Below are 26819 nucleotides of genomic sequence, written 5' to 3'. Positions count from 1 at the left end.
CTCTCTCTCTCTCTCTCTCTCTCTCTCTCTCTCTCTCTCCTCTCCCTCCCTCCCTTTCATTATCCCACCCTCCTAGTCTAACCATCCCTATGCATAATCTCTTCTTCCCTCCCTTTGGCCCCTGTCTCTCTTTCACCTCGTTTCTCTCTCTCTCTCTCTCTCTCTCTCTCTCTCTCTCTCTCTCTCTCTCATGTTCACATGCATTTGCATAGCATTGCATGTGCGTTTATTCTCTACATTTGTATTTTTACGTTTGCATGACATTGCTTGCTCTTTATTATCCAATTGCATGTCAACGTATGTATATTCCATTGCAATAACATTGCGTTGCATGGAATGGCATGACATGGCATTGCATCTAGATGTTATTACATGTACATGTCATTGCATCTAGATGTTATTACATGTGCATGTCATTGCATGGTACTCCATGCCCTTTGCAGATTGTTTCATGTCATTGCATGCCTTTATCATCCAATTGTATGCATGTCAATGCATGTATGTGCTATTACAATACATTGCATTGCATGGCATTGCATCTAGATGTTATTACATGTACATGTCATTGCATGGTACTCCATGCCCTTTACATAGTGTTGCATATCATTTCATGCCTTTGCATGTGTTTATATGTCATTTGAAGCCTTTACATGTGACGGCATATCATTGCATGTGAGTACAATTAACAAGGTGAATAATGTAAAGAATTATACATACAAGATACTTTCATTCTAGGCAAAATATCTACTATGCATTGTGTACTAGAAATTAAGAAGCAGGTAAGAATGTAAATTTATTAAGGTCAATAATTTTTCAATTACGATTGAGATCATGGCCTAATTATTTGAGAAGAGGAAAAGGGAGAGGAAAAGGGAGAGAGATTGTGAGAGAGGGAGATCATGGCCTAATTATTTGAGAAGAGGAAGAGGAAGAGGGAGAGAGATTGTGAGAGGGAGTGAGAGAGATAAGAACACGACAACATTACATCCTTAGGATTGAGAATACCGCTTTCAATTACAAATAAAACCAAGTTCATTCACATACACCTTCCAAATACAACTCTTCTATCATAAGTGTTATTCAAAACATACAAGAAACTGAGAATTTGACATATCAAAACAATAACAAACCAAAAATTTACCAAGGCAATTAATACAAAAGACAAGGCAATCTATAGTTGAGACCACTTTATTCTAAAAAGGTTATTACATCTAAAACTATGTACTTATAAGGGCTACTGCCACAATCAAACATTGTTTAAAATGGATAACATACCATAACTACCTACGGTTCGTACACCTATATGCTTTTTTGGGCTACTCTATAATTTAACTCCTCTCATAGGGGCTCCTCCATCTCTTCGAAAAAATACCCGTAACTTTGCTAATTGCCGATAACGGTTCCAATCTTCATGTTCCACACATATAAATCTCCAGAATCAATAGGCTCCACTAGCATCTTCATCCAAAGATTGCAAGCCTTTGTCATGATTCTAAGATGTTCTGTCACATCGCCACTCGTTTTCTTGCATAAATCTTTGTGAACCATATCCAAGGTTTCCTTCAGAGTCTAGTTGGCACCATTGGAAGAAGCCATTAGAGATCAACAAAGGTTAGGTGAGGATGGTGAGGGTTATAAGGAATAGAACGATAGTGAGGGAGAGAAATACAATGAGAGGGAGATGGAGGCAACAAGAGGGAGAGGGAGGCAACAAGATTTGGAAGTGAGGATTAGAGTAAGAGGTAGGGGTCAAATTTATAGATACACAACAAAAAGCAAAAAGGTACTTTGCATGGGTATCCACTAAATTTAGAAAAGAAGATGCATGACCTTTTCCTAAATTTAGAAAAGTACATGCATGGCTTTTCCCTAAATTTAGAAAACTAGATGCATGGCTATCTCCTTTATTTAGAAAGTAGATGAATGGTATTCAAGCCATTGACATATAACCATATTAATTGTCATGCTAAAACATTAAAAAAATGAAAAGTAGATAGTCCTTGCTAGAGAATTGAGACAAAGGACATTTTATTATTACAACATGAAGGATCTTTTCAAAACTACAGTAGTACAATGTCATCAATAGTACTAGGTCCTTTTCACATTATTCTCTTGCTGAAGATTCTCATTAGGTCCTCCTTTTTTAGAGTGGGTTGATGTATAAATATATTATGGTTCGCATCTAACCCAAAGATACACAAATATACAAAATAAAGGTGCTTGCATGTACAATATAGTCGTCTGGCACCTAACCTGATTTGAAAATCAGGATATGTGCATGATGGATTCTTTCTCATAGTCACCTCGTATTTTTCATTGCGTACTAGTGATTCCTCAGTCTCAATTACAAACACTTCCTGCCCGACCTTAATGACCAAATGCTCAAAGACCATACCTGTGCTTGAAATTGCCGAATCTATTCTCTTGGGCTGCCATATCCGATATGCCACTTCTGTACCTTGTTGTGAATGTTGGCTTACATCATTTGCTTTATGACATTGTCCCTTTTGCAATACAGACCCACTAGCCTTAAATGCTCAGATCTCATCCACATTTAAGTTTGTACCTCGTCCCACTGGCCAAATAATTGGAGGTCTAGCAGGTGATTGACATATGGTGTTATATACTTTCTAAGTATGATCCATGCTGCTATTACAAAACCACATGAATCGACGCCTTTGCTCCCCATACCACTCTGTTATACCATAGAAAGAAGGAGCTAGATCACCTTGCCCACAGTTCTTAATGCTCTTTTTGTACTTGCCACCTTGCCCACACTTCTTAATGCTTTTTTTGTACTTGCCATCTTGGCCACCTAACCATCCTTGGAAAGTTACCTTGCTGTGTAGAGATGCTCGACGTATAGCCCATATTGAATCGTGTATGTCACTCTCCAGAATTTTCTGCACCTCTGCTTTAGTTGTCTCTTCCTCTGCATTGTGTTGACCACCTTCTGTAGCTAAAGGAATAATGGGTAAAAAGTTTAATCTCCTACCTTGTTTCTTGCATGGCTAGTTTTCTGTGACATACTCTAGATGATGTGATGAGTTATCTTTCTCAATATTTATAACTGTGGGTTTTCAATGCCAGCTAATGGTAATGTTATTACCAAAAAAGTTTGGTTGCATGTGCATTGGTGTGCCACTCATTGCTTCCCCCACCAATCTGCTAGTGCTTGACGGACTTGGAGCTTTTGATGTTTTGGCCTTCTCCATCAACTTTGTTATTGTAGGGCCTGCTCCATGATATTTACCTTGCATGAATGCATGCTTCTTTGTGGATTGCAAGAGGACATTAACAAGATCTAAAACAATTACATCATATAAAGAGATGGTTCCCATGAAACCTTCTCCTGCTAACCAACTTGCATGTTTCGTTTCTACTAGATTCGTGGTTGACATATGGTGACACACTGGTGTCATCCACATACTACAATAGGAGATTAACTTAATTACAAGCTCCAATCACATTCTATAACCAGATAGTTAAGTTGACAATTTAGATTCCAAATACAAGCTATTCTTTTATAAAACCAAGAAAGTAATACTTACCCCTATAAGATGTTTCCTCCACCAATGGGGATATCTACTATGCCACCAACTAAGCCAACAATCCATGGTTGGTAAATTTGCATCAGCGACTTTACCATTCATCCACCACCATGATATAATGTGTCTATATTTTAAAAGTTCCCCTTTCTCACTCAATGGACACCACTAACGACATAGTCGCTTGTGCTCTTCCTGAAAATTCTTAACTACATCTTGTACTGTATGGATGTTCAAGCTTTGTTCCCAATGAAAAAGACACGAATGCTCATGACCTTCCAATATATTCTCTAGTCCATTATTATAGACTATCCTAACTACCCTCCAGTTGGCTCCAACCTCATCAGCCCCATGAAGCCAAAAAAATCTTGCTTGGAAAAGCCTTTTTTGGACCACAACATTATTAATCATTTCCCAGAAAAGAACTTGTGCCACTGTGTCCTCCTCTTTCATTTTGCAAGTTGCAATTGTCATCATGAGCTCTTGCAGGCTACATGCCATCATACAACAATTGGAAAAGTACTAAAAACAAGATTAATTTTTTAAGAACTTTACAATACCAAACTGTTTCGTGGATCATATATATGTGCAGCCATTGTTGTCCATCCTTGCACACACCTGACGTGATCAAAACCAATCCCCGTATCCTTTTTGGCACATACAATTCACCAGATCTAAACCCAATGCAAGCCCTGTGGTTGACATTTTAAACACGTAACACCGCTTTGACTCATTCAAAGCTTGCCCAGGAAAACGACAGCGCATTGTCTCTTCAATTCGAGAATACTTGACTCTGCTCCTTGCACTGAACTGTTGATCTTAGAAGGACGCACCATCCTCTTGAATATAAAGAGAATGTGGGGGAGAACGAGAGCTTCAAACCCTAGCAATCAAACACACACACACACACAAGAGAGAGCAAGACACAAAAGAGAGATGGATAGCTGAATTTTCTCTATCTTCTTCTTCTTCCCTACTCAACATAACATAAAGATAAGAGTACACACTATATGGGTTAGTACTCAACTACTACAACATACAAGGGTCGGTCCATAACATGAACCCGACTAAATATGCCAATCTCTAGTAATCCAAAATGGCTGTCACACAGCCTATCATCCCACTGGCCGCATATCACCCATAATCTCACCAACCATGCCAATGGTGTAGATGCGAAAACTATCACCCAGGCAGGTCATCAATGTCCGCCGTAGCACTAGTTGAGCTCGATATCTCAACACTCCCCCTCAAGCTCAACTTCACACACTACACTCCAAGTAAGCTCCTAAACCTGTGGAGCTTCTTTGTGCCCAATGCCTTCGTGAAGATGTTAGCCACCCGATCCTCTGTGTGCTGACATATACCAGATCTACATCTCTTTCTAGAACCTTCTCCCTCACAAAGTGATAATGCACCTCAATGTGCTTCATTCTAGCATGATATACTGGGTTACTGGGCAACTGTATGCTGCTCATGTTGTCACAATATATGACAACTGCCCTATCTATGGGCTCTCCCATGTCACCAAGTAGCTTCTAAAACAAAGCTATCTCACAAGCTACCATAGCAACACCCCCGTACTCTGCCTTTGTACTCGACAAGGCAACTGTTGGTTGCTTCTTTTTGTTCCAACTCACAGCAGCACTCCCAAATGAGAACATAAAACCACTGGTAGATCTCCTGTCTACAATACTACCAGCCCAATCAGCATCTGAGTACCCATGCAAGTGTATCTCTATACCAGTCTCATAGAAAAGTCCATAATCAACTGTGGACTTTATGTACATGAGGATCTATCTAGCCGCATCCAAGTGTGGCTTCCTAGGTGCCTGCATAAACTGACTCACAAGTCCAACAGCATAGCTCAAGGCTGGCCTTATAATGGTGGTCATGTAGATCAAACTACCCACCACTATGCGGCTGTATATGTAGTGGGGTCTTCCAAAAGCTCACCTGTATCTGTGGAAAGCTTTGTGTTATTCTCCAATGGAACTGAAATAGGCTTACAACCTGTCATACCATACTTGGACAACATGTCCAAGCCATACTACCTCTGCAAAAAGCAAAATGCCATGAGGTGATCTCACCACCTCTATGCCCAAGAAATATCGAAGCTCACCCAAATCCTTCATCTCAAACTTCTACTTCAAAAGCATCCTGACATCATGTATGTCTGCATCACTATCACCAGTGATAATCAAGTCATCCACATAGATGACTAATAGCATGATCCCTCTATCTGTCTTTTTCACATAGCGAAAAATTTGCATTGGATATCTGAAATCCAATGGTAACAAGATACTTAGGCATTTTATTTGCATGCCTTTTTCCTTCTCGACTAAGGCTTTAAATCTCTGAAAGTGAGCAAACACTTCACTTTTCTCCTTTATGAAATAAATCCACACTTTCCTAGTGTAGTCATCAATGAATGTAACATAGTACCTGCAACTTGCAATTGTTGCAGTCTTGGTCGGTCCCCATACATCTGAATGTATGACATCCAATGGCCTTGCATTGACATGCTTTATATGTGGAAAGGCATGTTTGGCCTGCTTACCAAGTCGGCATGCTTCACATACCTTATGCGTCCTGTCAACCTTAAACTTTGGCAAACTTGCAAAGCAAACTTGCAACAATATTTTGGGCCTGCATAGACTTCAGTCGCTCTACATTCACATGACCAATGCGCTTGTGCCATATGCCAATATCTGCAATGACACATGTTCTATGCGCAAGCATGGCTGCCTTTATCTCTGGCATGTTCACATCCAAAGTAAACATCCTGCCATTTCTGTTACCCTTTGCAACCAAGCAACACTTATTTTTGAAGTCTTCCACAAAACATCCTTGAGGATTTAACCTCACTTGGCAGACCCTGCTTACCCATTTATCCAACAGAAACCAGGCTCTTTGTAATATTCGGAACATGAAGTACATCAACCAAGTACTTCATTTTGCCATCCTGCATAAACAATGGACTTTACCAACATGCGTAATGGGATGCGCAATATCATCACCTGTTTCCTACATAATCTGGTTTTTCCATTTTTTGCATATCTCTAAACCACTCAGCATGACTGGTCATGTGGTTAGAGGCTCTAGAATCCACATACCATATATCTTGAGATCATGACACACATCCCCTATTATGAAACTAAGCATGTGCTGCATCACAAACAGCTGCTTACTTCTGTCATCACCTCCATGTTTGCTAGAGGCTCTAGAATCCACATACCATATATCTTGAGATCATGACACACATCCCCTATTATGAAACTAAGCATGTGCTGCATCACAAACAGCTGCTTACTTCTGTCATCACCTCCATGTTTGCTAGATGATGCATAGTTGCCTTGCTGCAACTTCCCACTTTTAATGTCATTCTGCTTTTTGTAGCAGTCCTTTGCCATGTGACCTGGTTTGCCATAGTAATAGCACTCTATGCTATTTGCATTTTGATTTCTTTGCCAACCACCTTGGCCTCTTTGGCTCTCCCTACCTCTAGACTGGCCTCTTCCACATGTGTATGATTGTTGTATGAATCATTGGACTGTTGTTGTCCAGAATTCTAATTTCCTTGTCGGCCACCACCTTGGCCTTGACCACGGCCTCTACCTTTGCCTCTACTTGAATTAGAGTAGAAGGCATGTTTCGATGTGTTCTTGCTTTGTGAAGAAGAAGAATCCTCACCTAAAGCCTTTTCTTCTATGATCAGCATAGATATCAACTCTCGAAAGTTAGGAATATTCTCCCTAACTGCAATGGAGGTCTTGAATGGCTTGTACTCTTTGCCAAGCCCATTCAGATAGACACTCATCAAATCATCATCCTCCCACTGATACATTGATAGACCCAAGGGATTCAACACTGCCCTTGATCTTTAAGGAATATTCATTGATGGACATGCTTTTCTTTTCCACAATATACAAGTCTTGCTTTAACTCCAACTTCCTTGCCTTTGTGTTAGTCTAGAACATCTGAACCAGATTCTGCCATGCAACTGTTGGAGTGTTTGCATCCTGTACGTGTCCTATCATAGTGTCTGTGACACTAATTGAAAGCCAGTATATGATTTAGGGATTACGATATAGGATTTGGGACATAGGGTTTAGGGGCATAGGGTCTAGGGTCTAGGGTCTAGAGTTCAAGGTTTAGCATCCATGGGTTTAAGGTTTAAAGTTTGGGGTTTAGGATCAAGGTAATTAGCTAATTATCATATATATAACACTAGTGTGTTAGGGTTTAGAATTTATTATCAATGGGTTAAGGTTTATAGTTTGGGGTTTAGGGTTTAGCATCTATAATTTTAGGGTTAAGGTAATTAACTAATTATTTTATATATGACACTAGCATGTTGTAATTTTCTATCTGATTGAGGGAGAGAGAGAGAGATCCACACACACACACACACACACACACACTTACACTTATACATGTGTTTTAAAGTCTCACCTCTTTTTCCAATTTTAGGCTATCAAAAGTGTATATATTTTTCAAAGTAACACCTCTTTTTCCAATTTTAGGCTATCAAAAGTACATATATTCTCTCTTTTGAGAATTGGATACTCTTTATGTTTATTTAGTTTTAAAATCACATCTATTTTTCAATTTTAGAATAGAAAAAGTGTATATATTCTCTCTTTTGAGAATTCGACACCCCTTATGCACATATGAGTTTTCTCTTTTTGAGAATTAGAAACCCATTTTGTACACATATAAAAGTACCCCTTCTATATGATTTTTCTCTCTTTTGAAAATTAGCAAACCCCTTTTGTACATAGCTTCTTGTAATCTCATTGAAACAAGAAACCCCTTAAGTAACTTATCTATTTCTTATTAAGGGGCATCTTAAAACCACATAGAAAAGAGAAAATATGAGTGTTAGGATATTGGATCACATATATCACCAAATGAGGTCCTTTCAATTTATTGAACCTCTTCATGACACCGAATGAGGCCCTTCCTATTAATTGAGGGAGTTTTGAAATTCTTAAGATCTTGGATGATTATGCATGTGTGTAATGTGTGATGTTGTTAGTTGAAATATGATGATGTAAGGTCAAATGAGGTTTCTATTTTAGGGTCTAGAATTTAGGATTTGGAACATATGGTTTACAGTCTAGTATTTGGGGTCTTGGGTCTAGGGTTTAGAGTTTAGGATTTATGATCTAGGATATGGGTTCTAGGGATTGGGATTTAGGGTTTGGGGTTTGGGGTTAAAGATCTAATATTTAGGATTTAGGGTTTAGGACATAGGGTTTTGGGTTTTGGGTCTAGAGTCTAGGGTTTACTTCATAGGGCTTTGGGTTTTGGGTCTAGGTTGTAGGGTTTTGGGTCTATAGGTTTAGGGTATAGGGTTTGGGATCTAGGATTTAAGGAATTAGGTTTAGGGTTTGGGGTATAGGGTTTAGGGCTTAGGGTATAGGGTTTAGGATTTAAGATCTTAGGTCTCAGGTTTAGGGTTTGGAGTATAGTATTTAGGGTTAAGGGTCTAGGGTTTAGGGCTTAACATCTCAGGTCTGAGGTTTAGGGTTTAGAGTATAGGGTTTACGGTTTAAGATCTCGGGTCTGAGGTTTAGGGTTTGAGGTATATGCTTAAGGGCTTAGGTTTTAGGGTTTATGATCTCAGGTTTGAGGTTTAGGGTTTGGGGTATAGGGTTTAGTGTATAGGGTTTACAGCATAATGTTTGGGATCTCGAATTTAGGGCTTAGGGCTTAGGTATAGTGTTGGGTTATAGGGTTTGGAATCTAGGATTTAGGGTTTATGGTTTAGCATTTAGGGTTTATGGATTAGGACATAGGGTTTAGGGTTTAGTGTTAGGGATCTAGGGTTTTGGGGCTTAGGGTTGAAGATCTCAGGGTCTAGGGTCTAGGGTTTAGGGTTTAGGGATTACGATATAGGATTTGGGACATAGGGTTTAGGGCTTATGGTATAGGGTTTGGGGCATAGGGTCTAGGGTCTAGGGTCTAGGGTCTAGAGTTCAAGGTTTAGCATCCATGGGTTTAAGGTTTAAAGTTTGGGGTTTAGGATCAAGGTAATTAGCTAATTATCATATATATAACACTAGTGTGTTAGGGTTTAGGATTTATTATCAATGGGTTAAGGTTTATAGTTTGGGGTTTAGGGTTTAGCATCTACAATTTTAGGGTTAAGGTAATTAACTAATTATTTTATATATGACACTAGCATGTTGTAATTTTCTATTTGACTGAGGGAGAGAGAGACTAGCATGTTGTAATTTTCTATTTGACTGAGGGAGAGAGAGAGAGAGAGAGAGAGAGAGATAAACACACACACACACACACACACACACACACACTTTTATACGTATGTGTTTTAAAGTCACATTTTTTTTTTCAATTTTAGGCTATCAAAAGTGTATATATTTTTCAAAGTAACGCCTCTTTTTCCAATTTTAGGCTATCAAAAGTACATATATTCTCTCTTTTGAGAATTGGACCAAAATGTGTGCAACTCTCCCATTAATGGTTCCCACTAATCTCAAAGTACTAGGGCTCTTGCATCCTACCAAAAGCTCTTGAGAAATAGAGCATACACAAGTTGCGTTTACTGCACTTTCGGATGTATCACCTCCCAAAATACTTGCATGACTTTCCCCATCGGGGTCAAATGGAAACTCATCCTCTTCTTGTATGAAAGAGTGATACTCCAAAGTATCATCATGTGTCTCTTCAATGCAATCTTTATATTCCTCCGCCTCGTGAGGATTTCTTTGAATCATCCTCTTCATCCATAAGAATCATAGTTGCCGTCACCTTCTTGCAAACATGACCGGGTGACCACTTCTCTTTGCATTTGAAGCAGAAACCCTTGCTCCTCAACTCTTCAAACTTTGGATCATCCATCCTTTGTATCTTCTTGAAGGGTTGAAATGTCTTCTTAATAAAACCATTGCCTTTCTTTGCATCATTTTGAACTCCACTTTTGGGCTGTCCACCTCCAAATGATGATGAAAACCTAGAGGTAAAAGTGGGTGTTGTGGAAGGAAAGCTTTTTCCAACAGTTAAAGAAGTATGGTGGATGGTTTTTGAGAGGGTATGATGGGCTGAGATTTTCTGTACTTTGGCTCATAGAGCTCCGCCAACCTCATAGCCTCCTTGATGGTGCTAGGTCTTTGTGCCAATACATCCTCCTTGATGTAGAAATCTAGACCATGCATGAACTTCTTCATCTTCGTGTCCTCATTGATTCCATCCACAAACATAGAAAGTTTCAAGAACTTTTTGATATTCTCTCTGACCAATGTGCCCTTTTGTGAGAGTTCATACCATTCTTCATGGTATCAATCAAGAACCAAAGGCGAAACAAATGCCATATTCATCTCTCTCTTCAATTCCTCCCAAGTATGTGGTGTAGTCCCTTCTTTGGCCAAATGCTCCCACCATTGATGGACATAATCTTCCAAGTGTAAGGATGCAAACTGCACTTTATCTCACTCATTCTTTGGATATAGCTAAAAATATGTCTCCATTTTGCTCATCCATTCCTCCAATTCATGTAGGGTTGATACTTCACCCTTGAATTTGAGGATTGAGACCTTATCCTTAAAATCCTTAGAAGTGGTAGATGATGCATTCTCATGATAATTAGAGGGTTTATACCTTTGCACTTACACATATGATCCCAAGAATTGTGCAAAATCTTTATACTCCCTCTTGATAAAGTTACACATTTCCATCCATGTATCATGAACTTCTCTTTACCTTTCGGTGGATGAAATATGCTCCCAATCATGGTCAACCACATCACCATCAACATATAGCTCTTCTTCAAACATGGAAGATTGATTTTCCTTGGGATGTGAAGATACTCTTTGAGGTTCTCTCCAAGGTTTGGTTCCACATGTTCAGACCAAGATGTATGTTGCTTTCCATGTAGTTGAGCGGGACCGGCTTGGAAATATGTAGGCCTCATTTCCCTCCTGAGAGGTCTCCTAGCCTCTGCCATGAATCCATTTGTGGCATTCTTTGTAGGATTTTCATGGGTACCCCTTGTAAAAGCCTCATATGTTGCTTGCCTTCTCTTCAGTCTTCAAAAGAGATCCCATGAAAAGGTTGTTTGTCTCCTTGATGACCACCATGACCATCATCATGCTTAAGTTGACCCATTGGTTGGGCTGACTTTTATTCCACCAATCCAATTCTTGTAGCCATAGAGTTAAATTTTGCATTCATTTCCATCAACATTTGGATAAGAGTATCATTTGAGATAGTATGTGAGGGTTGGGGGGTATGCTTATGGGAACTTCCAACATTCACTTCTTCTTCAACCTCTCTTGAAGGTTGCCCAAAATTCTCCTCCGGTATCTCCATGTTACCATCTCTTCACCCTCTATATCCTCGAAACCCAATGCATTCTTCCTCAGCCTTCCTTTAGGCTTGGGTGCCATGAAAATTTATTATTTTTAGAAAATTAGTTATAACTTAGGGTAGGGATCTCGGATTAGAGAGATCTAATGCTGATAGAAAGCTTATGAGATACTCTATCCAACCATGCAAAGATTTAAGATGAGGTGCCCTAATATCCTCTGTTTTCGAGTTCTCATGTATATAGGTTGGAAATGGAAATTAGGCTATAGAATACTCAAAACTCATCAGATTTCAATGAAACTTGGTGTGAGAGCTTATGATGATGAGTACTAACTATGCCTAAGAGGGTTTAACCAAAGTCAAAGTGCAGGCATACTTTGTTTTGACTTTTTGGTCAAAGTCAATTACCTAGGTTTGACTACCCAAACGATGTTGAAAGAGAGAGGATAAAGGCTTGTTGTGTAGGTCTATGGGAGTACTATGAGATTATGTAAACACCTAAACTTCACTCCTAACATGCTTTGATTGAATTAGGGTTTGGTGCCTATGCAGTAGGAATTGTCAAAAGTTGGTTCCATTGGGCTCATATTGCACTCCAACTTGCAATGCATTGCCTCTTGCTCTCCCCCAAGTGTAGTGACCATCAAAAGCAACTCCATTCATGAATTGTGTGCCATCAATTCACTCCATGCATCAGTCTCCTTTGTTTTAGACAAAATTTTAATTTCCCATAGTAATCAAAATGTCATTCCCAGAATATCCTTTGCATTTGCCAATGCACTTATCACATTAAGGCATCATTGAACATCATTGCATAATGCATTTGGCATAAATTTCATTGCAAAACCAATCCATTGTCCTAATTCATATGTATCACATAGTGTTGGCCAATATGTCCTCTTGAATTCCGTATGTCGTTGAAGCTTGAGTGTTGATGTGGAGAGCTTTGCTTGTTGATCTCCCGGCGTAAGAGTTGAGACCATGTCTTCACTCTGTGTACCTAATCCTCCGATGTACCACTTTTCCAAGACAGTCATGGCACACCAGATTCATGGCATTCTCCCCTTGGCCTCTCCACCAATTGCCAAGGTAAGAATCAATGGAAAGCATAGAAATGGATGAGAGCATGTGGCACATACCAAGTGGCACATACCAATGGCATTTATAGAAACATGCCAAATCATTACAACGGCTCAAGAATACAATGAAAGGCATCCACATTGAGCATAAGCATGAGCCATATCCATCATAATGCATCCATTACTCAATGCAATCACCCTAAGCCAATCCAATAACCATAATGTGGCTTCTATGATTTTCTTGGCAAGTTGATTAGCATGTGATCAAGGCTTAATCCGTAAGATTAAGGTTTCTTCAAAGAAATCCCTAAATCTTGATAATGGATTCAAGTAACTCAAGAAATCCACCAACTAATGCAAGAAAATGTGTAGCAATTGATCAATGATTACCATGTAGGCTCCAACTTGTGTGCTGATAAAGAAAAGCCTCTTCCTTGTGTAGATTTGTGAAGCCCAATCTCTGTTTTGGCCCTCTTCAAGAAAGCTCCAAGAACTCCAAAATCCCCATAGAAATCACCAAGAATGCCTTTATTGACCTCCCAATATCATTGCTAAACCATGTAAGTCTTCATTTCTTACACTAAGCATTGATGGAAGCAAAACAAAGCAAAAATTGCCGCCAACCATTAGGGGAATTAAGAAGTTAAGATCTCTCACAATGTTTTGATAAAAGCCAAGATCAATGATAATAGGGTGTGCCTAATGATTTTTGAACATATTGGAAGCTAGACAACACCATTTCTAGGGTTTCTTGACTCATGGGAAGAGGGAGAAAAATAAAAAAATCCAAGCTTCAAAAAAAACCTCAAAATGGTGCTCTATGTGTTGCAAAAAATGTCCTTGACCAAAGCCCCAAGGTTATGTGTAGGAACGGCTACTGTGTGATAAACCCTAGCCATGGAAAGCTTGAAGAAAAGTGGAAGCAAGGTTGCATAAGTACGATGTACCTTATTATAAGGTACGTTTAGTGTACAGTACGGTACTGTATGGATCTGTATGTGGTAAGTTTCTTTTTCCCCCTTCTCCCCCCCCCTTGGCCTGAGATCCTCCTGTAGGTTATCAAATTTTCACTGCCCATAGGTGCCGCCGCCTGTAGTCGCTTATTTATCCACCTATAGGCGATGCCATAGAGGAAGCACCAAGGGGGGTTTTGAACCCAAGACCTCTTAGTCCTACGCAAAGACCTTCACCACTTGAGCTATTACCTCATTGCAAGTACATGGCAGTTTTTAAAAACATTTTGGGCCAAAAAACCCTAGGCCAATCACCATCATCGATTTTAGCCAACTTTTGCAAAGTGTGAACATAGCCATTCCTCTCATTGATACAGACATTGCACCGAGAGATGATGATGCTGCGGTCACTGCCATTGTAGAGCCAGAGTTGAGAGTATGATAGCGAAGGAAACATGTTAATAGATGGAGGTCTCATTTTGGTAATTGTGTGGTTGTTGAATATTCAAAAATGAATTGTTTTTTCATTCATTTTTTTGTACGTATATGTACACTATATAGTATATTTTTTAATGTTTTTATGGACCTTACGTATTTAACGTACCTCAAAATCTCAACCCTACCTAAATGTTGTACCATACCATACCGTACTTTTCCACCTTGAGTGGAAGAGAAAGTAAAAACATGATTATCAAAAAATATCACTAATCACTCATGTAAATAAACGACCTTAAAGCCAATGAAGATCGATCTCCATGGGGAGGACATAACTCTTGGGCCTTCTCCTTGGTTTATTTTTGTATTCTCAAGTGCCCATGTGCATAATAGGATTTTCATGGAGGAATCTTCACTCAAAGAGTTAGTCCTAACTCAAGATCACTTGTAGCTCCTAGTAGGAGGGAACATATACGTGATCTCAATCCAATCTAATCTTGCAAATCTAGTTTCAAGTTTTTGTGGGAGAGTGTCCATGGTTGCCAAAACATGAATCCACCCCTTGAAGTCATCATGCTCTAGAAAAGGCTCATATTTCGGGTTCTTACCTTCACTATCCCCAGTAACTTATTGCTTGATTGACTTACATTAATCGAAGCAATTTGAGATGTTGTCGTAGACTCTAGCATAATTTCTTGACCTATGAAGTGAGTCTTTTGAATTTTCAAGTTGACTTTCAAGGTCTAGTTGCTCTTTTGGATGTAGATAGTCATGTACCATCCTTGCATCTCGCATGTAAGGCCTTTATCAAGGATCAATAGGCTACCCCATGTCTCATAGTAACTCTTGGTGATTATGCTAACTCCAACACCACCATCTAAGATTGCAAACCTATTCTCTTTTATACATGATGTCCATGGAGCATAATATTCATGTCTCTAAATGGTGGGCTACCCCATCCCATGTCTCCTAGTAACTCTTGGTGATTATGCTAACTCCAATAACACCATCTAAGATTGTGGTAAAACTATTCTCTTTTATACATGATGGGGAACATGATATTCATATAGTTGCTCTCAAAGTAGTGTTCTAGTTTATTGATGGATAGGGTGGGTAATCTTTGCTTAGTCTTGGCTTAGAGGGAGAGCTCTAGCTTATGCTAAGTTCAATCTCCTCTCGCTCTTGAATCTAAGCCCATTCATCTTGCTGGATACGTCTCTCCACAATTGTGTATTCTCTTGTTAAATAGAACTTATAGGAACTCAAACTTTTAAGGATAAGAAGGCCACGAGATCTACTGTGTCCCTTGGATAATGTTTACACCTCTCTTAGAGATGGGCTTGGACCTACAATTGTGTAAGATATATGCATTACTCCCTGGGAGGTTGAGCCTTTGGGATAAAATGCAGTTGTCCCGCTGATGACTTCAAAAAACATTGGGCCCATTTGAGGCATGCTTTGGCCTTCCTCTGAGTTTTTAACTACTATAAGAAGTAGTATCGATTGGGTGACTCTAAAATTGATTCTTCCATTAGATCCTCCTTTTTGGGGAATCACTTGTTCAAATGGGAGTTTGGGCTCAATCTGAGGCTTGTTATGGAATTGGGCCTAGGATACACTCAAAAGAGGTGTCATTGGATCATATTCAATCACTTGCTTAAGGACTAGATTCAATTTAACATGTGCTTTTCTAACAAGTTCTTGAGCTTGTTTTACTCCAACACTGGTTGGGGTATTCCTTTAGAGCTTTAAGGGGATGACTAGGATCCATCAAGGACTTTCCCTTACCAAGATATGGCTCAAGTGTGCTTTCTTCAGCTAGCTCACCAAGGGAGTTAGTTTCATAACACTCATAAAAACCACTCTCAATGGTGATAATGTTGACACACAATCATCGTTGTCGTATGCTACGTTTTTGTGTGCTCCTAAAAGTTATATTTTTTAAAACTTGTGTTTATGGCCATTTCCCCGATTTCAAGGCTCTTTTAGGGCTTCTTTAGTCCTTTGATCTATTATAGGGCTTCTTTAGTCCTTTTCCTAATTTCAGGGCTCTTTTAAGGCTTCTTTAGTCCTTTAATCTATTGTAGGGCTTCTTTAGTACTTTTCCTAATTTCAGGGCTTGGAGCTTGCACCTTAGGCTCATCATGCTTCTTTTCACTTGGTTGGTGGATCAAAGTCAAAGCTTCGGCTTTTTACTTTAGAACGGATTTGGTTGCTTCCTCCTTGAGTATTTGCCTAAAGCCTTATCACTAAATTTAGCAAAACTGTATGAAGGAGTTGAACTTGATTGTAGTAGATAATGCCTTTGCCACTAGGGCAATGGTCACTTTTTTTTTTTGGGGTAGTCCTTTTATATGCATTCTTGAATCTACACTTATATCATGTTCCTCCATAAGGGACAATGTTTGGATTTAGTATAACAAACAGTTGTAACGTTTTGTGCCGCAAGTTTGTAAGGATGCTTCACTAATATAGCACGATCCCTTATAATGGAAGCATTGCCATGTTAAGCAAGTATTTGGCTCTTTGGAAAACTACCACCTCAAACAAGTTACATATGAGATCTCCCTAATTTTGTGGTACCCTTATTGTTCTTATTGATCATAGCTTTCTAGATCATCAATATGAGTTTTACTTGGTAATGTAACAAAATATTGATGTGGTGTAGTCCTCAGTGAAGTGGATTTAGAAGGTATTACCAAAGTTAATATGGGCATGTTTGATGATTTGTACTTACCTCTTGGTAAAGGGTTTTGAGTGCCTAACATGACAATTTGTCCCTACTATCAAACAACATTAGGGGGTGTGAAGTGTGCTAAAGGTTGCCTCGGTTATAGGGGAAGCATAAGACGTCCTTGAGGATTTCTTTGGCTATAGCAATGGAAAGTGTTATGGTATTACCAGAGTTGGTATGGGCATGTTTGATGATCTGTACTACCTACCTCTTGATAAAGGGTTTCGACTGCCTAACAACATGACAATTTGCACCTATCATAGAGAATTAAGGGGTGTGAAATTTGCTAAAGGTTGCCTCGATGGTAGGGGAAGCATATGACATTGAGGATTTCTTTGGCTATAGCTATGGGAAGTGTTATGGCTCCCATAACATTAGCAATGAGCATAATATGCTTATAACAAAGGTCAAATGCTAAGGACATTACGTGCTTGTATGATTTTGGTAGCATACCACACACCAAACCATGTTTTTTCTTGGGTAGAGATGTGAGGATGTTCTTTCTGATCTCTTTGGGAGTTGCCTTGCCAATTTTGGCTTAGTTGGTTAAGCGGATTGTGTGCCAACTTGTCAATGCTCATGTCTTTGACTATAACACTTTCTTGTTTGGGTTGCATTCCTATTAAAGTGGATGCTTTTGAGGATGTCTCAACTTTCTTCTGATTGGGGTTCATATCGGTTGTCCCACTGAGGTTCATATTGGTTGTCCACTAGATCAACACTCATGAATAAGTAATGTTGCTCGAACCTATAGAGGTGATCATGGATGTTTTTGAGGATGTCTCAACTTGCGTGTGATTGGGCTTCATATCCTTATCTTGTAGGTTGTCCACACTAGGCCAATTGTCTCTTGGGTGGCAACACTCATATTAAGTAATGGTGTTCAAACCTATAGAGGTGATCGTGGAGTTAGTTTCTCTTTGACCTAATAAGGATTTTGAGAGATGAATGACAAGTCTTTCATGAGAATTACTTCTCATATAGAGATATTTTTCCTTTGCAAATGTAATTGATGGATTCTATCCTGATTGTCAATTTGAGTCATGGGATTTCATCTTACTTTGCATGATGATCTCAAGACTTTTAAAAACGGCCTTTTCATCTTGCTCTTCATGGCTTTAAAGGAAGACCTCAAGACTAAAAAAATAGGCATTTTCTAATGGGTTTAAAGATATGAACCATTGTCCAGCAGCCTTGCCTCTGAGGCAAAGGCCAAAAGTATTGATATTTTTGAGGTCATCAATTCTCCCAAAAGCTTTGCAAACTTGATCAAACTTTTCCAAGTTTTAAACAAGATCACCATTCCCATCAACTTTGAGATATGGACTAGCTTTGTCTGTTCTTGATCAAGGGCTCTATGCATGAATGCAATTATTTGTACGGTGACCCCCCTTTCTACTTCCCTTGCCATCCATAACATGTCTCTGGCATACTCACATATAGCGGTGGGACGTTAAGGAGGTTGTGCACCATGGTTTACATACCCTACTAGGTTGGGCTACATAGGATCCATTAGAAAACTTCCTTTACCTATTGGGCCTAGAATTCTCAAACATGCATGTGATGGAAAACTGCAGACTTCGGGCAGCATGCGGAATAGAAAGTACAAGCCTGAGAGAGAAAACACAAGATTGGGTACAAACTACCCCCCCAAGTGTGTGCCAAAAGCATCCCCACTTAAGTATTTATAGTTTTTATTATTTACAAAAATAGGTTACAAGGCTATTTTTGCCCTTGTTTTCTCTATAAGCTTTCTTTTACAAAAATTGGGTAATAACATATTAGAAAATCTCACTCCCGTGATAGTCCTCCCGGTCGGAAAGACAACCGTCCTCGGTTGTAAATATCAACACATACATGTGATTAAACACATTAATCGCTCCCATGTGCAAGCAATGATCCCATAGGCATCCTATTTGACCAAAGAGGTTATGACTAACATACCCTCTTGTCAACGCACACAACTGATTAACACACAATTAATCCTGACAATCTTATACCAATACACACAACTGGTTAACACATAGCTAACCCTAGTTTAAACCAAAATATGTTAGCGCACACAGTCGATCAACACACAATTAATCCCGACAAAATCTTGATGAAATTATACCAGCATACACAGCTAGTTAACGCATAATTAATCCTAGTTTAAGCTACAATTGGCATGGTTTGTGAAGTAAACTCAGAGGTATGAACATGGCTCAAAGGCTGATCAAGCATGGCTCAGAGGTTCTCATGGACATGGAACACCTTGGACACACTCAGAGTTCAATGAGTAACACTCAAATCCAATCCTATAAATCCGAAATTCACTTTGTTTCTACAAAAAAAATTTGCAACACTAAGATCAAGACGTTAATAAGTTAGTTCAAATCCACCATGAATTGCGAATTTGGAATATAAATTTTGTTTCCCTAAGGTACTAGCAAAATAAATTAAGACTAGAAAAACATACATAAATCTATACATTATTTGTTAGCTTAATGTCAAGCTAGGTGATGAATAATAGATAACATGTGCATTTGAAACTTTTTAACAGTTACTACAAAAATAAACTTAAATAATAAATATTAAATAAAACTTGACAATGTAAAATAGAATCCAAAAGTAAGAAAGTCTTACCTTGATGTATTTTTTGCAATAAATGAAAAGTTAAGAAAAATAGAGCATTTAAAATAATTTGTAAATAACTAAAAATATAATCATTCAGTAAAGATGAGGACTTATTGTGCGTAAGTCGAGCTGATAATTGTCGGACGCTTAACGCGGCTCCATGGTATAACCTGCACATTATGCTTACACCGCACATAACAACATGCCTACCCTCGTGCACAAACTTAAGTCTATAAACTACTTGTGAAATAACCACACGACCTAGAATAATGTCCGCCCGAGTGAGGTGCATAACCAAAAAATCTACCCAAGTCCAGTTCCTACAAAGCTAAGGACACATCTAAAACCATCGTATTTGGGTTGGTCATAATCATGTAACAATAATTGCTTTTGGGCTCATAATCGTTTTTTTTCTTTCTTTCTCTTCTTCTTGGCCCTCTTCTTTCTTCTTCTCTCTGTTCTTTCTCTTCTTCTTCTCCCTCTTCTTTCTATTCTTTTTCTCCTTTTTCTTCTTCTCCTTCTTCTTCTTCTCCTTCTCCTTCTCCTTCTTCGTCTCCTTCTTCTCTCCTCCTCCTCCTCTTCTTCTTCTCCTTCTCTTTCCTCTCTCCTTCTCCTTCTCCTTCTTCCTCCTCCTCCTCCTTTTCTTCTTCTTCTTCTTCATCTCCTCCTCCTCGTTCTCTCTCCCCTTCTTCTTCTTCTTCCGTGGCTTACTACACGCTGCCACGTAGCTTCTATTTTTATCCCATATGCTGTTTCGATGGCCCGACAAAGAGGGTATAAGGGGGAAAACGTAGTGTGGATTGTGTTTGTCTCTTGAAGAGACATGCGCGTTATTCGCTCCTTATCGATGTGCTGTGTCAACGCTGCTGCTCCACGTGGTTGTACGCTTGTTAGCACTCTCGATGTTGTTACTAGTCATTCTGGTCCTGTGCGTTGTGCCGGTTGGCGCTACTTGGTCATTTCAAACATAAAGTACAAGCATGAGAGCGAAAACATAAGATTGGGTACAAGCTCCCCCCCAAAGCGTGTTCTAAAAACATTCCCGCTCGATGTGCTGTGCCGACGCTGCTGCTCCACGTGGTTGTACGCTTGTTATCACTCTCGGCATTGTTACCGATCATTCTGGTCGTGTGCATTGTGCTGCTTGATGCTGATTAGTTCTGGTCTTGACCGTTGTGCATAGTTTCATTGTAGAGACCCCATCTTGTTGTGCTGCCCTAACATGAGTGCCTCGTGATGTGTGCCGCGTTTGTTGTTGCTGTTGGTGTCGCTTGCATGGCTGTTTGAGTGTTGGAAATAAAAACACCAAAAACCTTTTGTCTGAAAATTTGATGGAGCGTCGCCAGGCTTTGATACCATTATGATGGAAAACTATAGACTTCGAGAAGCGTTTGAAATAGAAAGTACAAGTGCGAGAGAGAGAACACAAGATTGGGTACAAACTGCCCCCCCCCCCCCCAATTGTGCCAAAAGCATCGCGCTTGAGTATTTATAGTTTTTATTATTTATAAAAATAGTTTACAAGGCTATTTCTACCCTTGCTTACTCTACAAGCTTTCTTTTACATAAATTGGGTAATAAAATATCAGAAAAATCTCACTCCCGTGAAAGTCTCTAATACCACTGTGATAGAAACTACAGACTTTGGGAACCATGGAGAGAACATAAAGTACAAGCACGAGAGGGAAAACACAAGATTGGGTAGAAGCTCCCCCCCGCCCCCCCAGCGTGTGCTAAAAGCATTCCCACTTGAGTATTTATAGTTTTATTATTTATAAAAATAGGTTACAAGGCTTTTTTGCCCTTGCTTGCTCTACAAGCTTATTGGGTGATAAAATATTAAAAAAACTCACTCCCGTGATATGGTAGCTAAGGGATCAATCGTGGACCTTGTGGTACGTGATGCTTAGAGTTGTGACTTTACATATAAATTGATCCTCCTTCTTGTGAAGTGGAACCAGTACAAGGCTCTCTAGTAAAGAAACAAAGTGGGAACTAATACTAGGGTCCTCCTTGTGAAGTGAAACTAGTATTAGGCTCGCCAGTAAAGAAACATTCAAAGTGGGAACCTTGAAGAGGTGGTTGGCCCACTTACCTTGTGTGCATTGGTTGCACTATCTATATGATGCCTACTATGGGGTCCATTATTGGGTTTTTGGGGTTTGCAAAGATGACTCTACCCTTTGGTTGCTAGAAGTAGATAGTTGAGCTTGGTAACCCAAGCCACTAGACACAATGATCCCAATTCGGGATGTCATTGGGGTTTTCTCCTAACATTGGCTCAAGTGCGTCTAAGCTTCTCTTGACTGTGCGAATCTAGACATTCTTGCTCTTGTCTGAATCCTATAAATTTATCCAAAGATAGGGCGTTGGACTGCTCTCTTCATGAAGTTTTACGACACTGGTAAAACTGAGCTGATTGAGTCGATAAGTGAGTTTGAGACCTCTTGGGTTGTGGATTGCCCATAACAGGATAGCTAATGGGATCTTCACCCACATCGGTGCTGATTTATCTAATTTCTTGTTTAGCCTGTATTATTTAAAATATAATTTTCCAAAAATCTTTTTACTCAATTTGTCTTGGACCCCATAGGGAATCATCCGACAGAGCTAAGGTTTTATTTTCCTACCCATACTCACCACTCACCACTCACCCGTACTTACCACTCTTAATTAGACCTACCCTCTCTCACAAATGTTCATACCTACATCTCACCTATATATAGAGGGGAACCACATAGAGGAGAACTATATGAACCATAATAAATCAAATAAACTCATCATCATCATATTAATTTATGTCCAATCGACCATATATGGATCTTGGTGTCATGACTATTTACAAGGTAAGGCTCAAGCTGACAGACATGGTTGCTCTTGGTTGATGGCTTGGAGTGCCCAATAATGGAAGATGTATGATGGTAATGGACATCAAATGTCCACCATTTTCGTCGTTGCCATCGATGTCCAAGGAGTGCTCAGTCATCCACTGTGTGTAAAGAACTTAATGTCCAAGGAGTGCTCAAGTCATCCACTGTGTGTAAAGAACTCATAGGACCCCAGAGTGAGCCCTAATATGGTGCCCAGGTGTGGAAAAGACACTTTCCAATCCACAAACAATGTATTAATTCACACCACCATTGTCATCAGGAAGCTTGTTTTTTGCATGATCAAGCAGTTTTGGCTATGGCGCCCATAGTGGACTCACAGTTCTGGAACCAGGAGATAGAGTCCTCTAGGGCAGTGGATGGAGTGGTGCACACCCTCCCTTATGAGCCTCCACCTCTGGGCCTTCTGCGCAGCAACAGGCTTCTTCGTAGCCAGCAACTCCTCCTCCTGCAGGAATATGGCTCCTTCCCCGTCACCCCGTCCTACTCCGACGGAGCTTGCTCTCTGGACAGCGTCATCGCTGTCGCCGGAGGCCTCAACTGGTATTCTTCTTCTTCTTCTTCTGTTTCTTCCTTGCGTTCTTGTTGAAACTTAGGGCTAGCTCGTAGATAAAAATGCTTATTTACTTGGCAGTGAGTATCTTCAAACAACGTAAGGTAAATGCATCAGTGTTTTTCTTCTTGGCCTTAGGGATTAAGAAGCAGCCACATCAGTGCTTGTCTTGTTGCATTTAGAGCAACGGCATATGTTGAGTGCGCTGCATGTCTTGCAAGCTTCAGTAATTATCGTGTCTTTGTTTGTGGCTGTTAGGGTAATGAACAGCATGAAATATCTTGTAGCTACCTACTTGCAATCTGTATCGATCCACTGTTACACTCTAGTTGTAATGTTCCTACTTCATTCAGTCAAGGGCATGGATATGTTGCATGTTCGTCATGATTGCATAGGCTGGCCATTCACTCTTCAGGAGGGCACTGGTTTGTCGAAACCTCTTAGACCATCGGAAACAACCACACTCACTCATGCAAATGGCACCTAGCTCAACTTTTGGGGAACTTTTAGACAGGTCAGTTACAACCATATCCTAGTATTACATGACCGAAGCTTTTGCTGTGGTTGTAACTGTTTTGACTCTCTCTCCAACAAAAACAGGATTGTTTGTGTTGCACAACGATGCTTTTCATCTCTGTGTTATGGTAAAGCAAACAACAGTCAAGTGTTTGTTTGTGTTTTCCTGCTTGCAACATGTATAGATCCACACCAGTGTTCCTTATTTCCTTGGTTTGAGGGTCTGGCTATGCCATGTGCCCATTGTGCATGCAAATACTTGCTCATTCACTAATTTAAGAGGCCTCTAGAGGGTTTTGTGAAACCAGCCTCAACTTTGCTGATGGATGTTGCAGCCCATGCAGGACTGTAAGTGTTTGCCATGGTAGTAGCAGAGAGCTTGAGTAAAGTATTGTAAGTCTTAATTTGTGAAGGCAGGGAAGGAGCTTATACACATGCTAGTTCTTTACTGCCTTTTTTAGGTGCAAGAGCTAGTAACTGACCAAGCTTCATATAGTGGGTAGTATAAGTACTTTGATGATAAAAAGTAGTAGAAAAGTGAGTAAGATTCTAAGTAAGAATAAAGCTAAGAGCATCCTATAATGTTCTTCAGCACTTCTTTCTCTGTGGACAAAACGTCAATAGAAGTTTAATAATTTATCGGTTGGAATTCATGCAAATTTTGCAGGTGGACTACGTGGACTGCACGGATGCAGACTCATGGTATTGTCAAATTTTTGCAAGAAGAATCTGAAGGCAATTGTTCTACCACTGCCACAGTCGATGGCTGGGCCAAAGTTAAACAGTTGTTCTGTCGCTCAATGAATGCTCTGGGCATGCACACAAGAGCACATTGTGGTTCCAATACGTTATTCAGTGCGAGCTGTGAGATAGATGATGGTCTAGCACGCCTCTTATCCTGCAATTATTTGACTGGAGACTGCGAGAAACCCTGGCATGCTCAGGTCTCATTGCGGCATAAGGCAAGTTGATGCTTAGTGTATACATTTCTGAACTTTTCTGGTTAGTTTGAAAGATGTGCTCTGTGAGATGTAAACCTTTTTATTGGGTAAATTCAGAGGATGATACTGTGAGGTGATCTCTCAGTAATGGTGGATCACATTTAAGTTTGAAAGACATCCAATGATACTTCACAAAGTGATAGCAACAGGAGAAGCTTGGACAGATATACCTGAAGGGTTGAGAGACCTGATATCAGGGTTTAGAGACACCTGTACAGTTTGCACCTTCTTGCCATTCATGAATAGTGAAGGTTGGTTATCTTAGTTTTACTTTCTACTATTCTAAAGAATAGCAAACTGCTGTGCAGTGTGCTGGTCTCTCTCCAAGCCCCATGGAAGATCTAGTTTGCAGATAGCGGGATGATGGTGCCATAGGGTACAAAGGATGATTTTTTTGATAGCCGTTAGTTGTTCTCATGTTTGTCAATTTAATCAAAGGACATTTTTTGTATAAAATTCTCCTCTAATGTCCCACTACTGGCTGACTTCTGTCTCAAGCTCCCTCTCAATTTGAGCAGCACTCTCCTTTGGATGGCCCAGCTTTTGCTACACAACATCGATACTTTTCTTTCATGAAAGGGGAAGGCTATCTCCTTTAGAGTCCTTATCAAGAAGGTGTGCATCACTGAGCAGTACTCATGGTTAGTCACTGGTAATTTCCTCTACACTCTTGTATAGACGTGCTGGTCTCATAGAACATACTCAGGCTCTGAAGACAATAACGAAATCTCTCTCTCTCTCTCTCTCTCTCTCCTTACTGGAGCTCAGCCGACACAGAGAGTTACTACTTAGAGATCCTTGTCCCCAACAGCCCTCCTCTCAGCTTATCATCACCAGTTTTTTCCAACTGAGAGGGGTGGATAGGGAGGCATCAGAGTCCATCACAGTGGGTCCTATACCACAGTGCCCCCTCGCAGCAGGCCAATCCCTCTCTACATATGATCCTGCTAATTTGCAGTTACTTGCATTAGCTATAATCACAGAGACCACATTCGCAACTCTCAGTTGCTCATAGATGTATTGTGTTGTGTGAGCCTCTGCCGAACCATCTATAGTCGTCAAGAAGGTGGTGCCAACTTGCCAAGATAGGAAGAAACTAATATATTAACAAGAGGGCGTTGTTTTGTATCCGACCAGCCATCACAAAGTATGGTACACTCGGTACTCACCCATGCAACCCTAAAACGCTTTAACTCCCTCTCAATGTCTGACAGTTCTGCCTTCTGAAGTGTCTCGTAGGATGGCAGCTAGAAGCTGGGATGTGTCTCCGTTGCTTCGCCCAGCATATTGATGATCAAATGCAACATTACACTCAAAGAAGTATTGCCTTACAACCCTTCTAGCTTTATCACGCTTGAACTTCGACCAACTTCTGTACAAAGGCCCTTGTTTTCCCCTTCACATGGAGACGGTAGGAATGCGATGTGGTAGATTGTTGAGACACATTACTAGTGACATTGGCAGTGGCGGGGGAAGAAATGATGGGAGATTTTTGCCGAGAGGTTTTGGCTGTGGTTGGACTAGTGTTTGCAGGTGAGGTAGGAGATGAATCTGCAACAAAAGGGGGAGATGAATCTGCATTATCGTTCCCTTTTTGAATTTCGAGGCGAGCTCTTTTTGCTCGACAAATTGCCTCCGGATCTCCACCCAAGCTCTCGACTAGAATGTCGGTGCTACAAACAACACCCTCCCGTTGGATATTCAAGAGGCAGGCTTTCACTCTTAGAGCACTTCCTGTGTATTCATTGTTGTAGTGCTTGCATACCTTTTCGAGCTTGCAGTTATCGACAATGATGTCCACCTATGTCCATCCTAGGAATTTCCTCCACCCCATTGTCAAAAGGGGAAAATTGAAGAGAGAATTTGGGGGAAATTGAAGAAGGAAAATTTCAGATTTAGGGAAGATTTGAAAAGGGAAAGTGAAATGTTGAGAAATTTGAAGAGGGGAAAACCTGAAATTTGGGGGAAATTTAATAAAATTGTAGAGAAAGAGGGGAAAACCTGAAATTTAGGGAAATTTTAAGAGGGAAAAGATGAATTTTGGGAGAAATTGATGTGAAATTTGAAAAACCCTAAAATTTGGGAAAATTTGCAAATTTGGAAAAAATTTCAGGTTGCAGAAGGGGTAATTAAAATTGAACTTAGAAGAAGAGGAATGGAAGAAG

At 40.0% G+C, this 26819-nt stretch overlaps 1 protein-coding gene across 1 annotated transcript in view; it reads left to right on the top strand.

The window, feature by feature from the left end:
* The first annotated feature begins 22793 nt into the window (after positions 1–22793).
* LOC147627687 (protein TRIGALACTOSYLDIACYLGLYCEROL 4, chloroplastic-like) overlaps positions 22794–26819 on the top strand; it is an 11174-nt gene continuing 7148 nt past the window's right edge. The window contains exons 1-2 of the mRNA XM_086814619.1: positions 22794–23127; positions 24321–24615. Coding sequence (XP_086670745.1) covers positions 22883–23127; positions 24321–24615 — 540 coding nt within the window. The 5' untranslated portion in view covers positions 22794–22882. The remainder of the gene's footprint in view (positions 23128–24320; positions 24616–26819) is intronic.

Source organism: Cibotium barometz, chromosome 20 (assembly GCF_041138505.1).
Source record: "Cibotium barometz isolate CiBa-2024 chromosome 20, ASM4113850v1, whole genome shotgun sequence".
Lineage (NCBI taxonomy): Eukaryota > Viridiplantae > Streptophyta > Polypodiopsida > Cyatheales > Cibotiaceae > Cibotium > Cibotium barometz.
The sequence above is the reverse complement of the archived record's forward strand: the minus strand, read 5'-3'. Positions and strand labels throughout refer to the sequence as shown.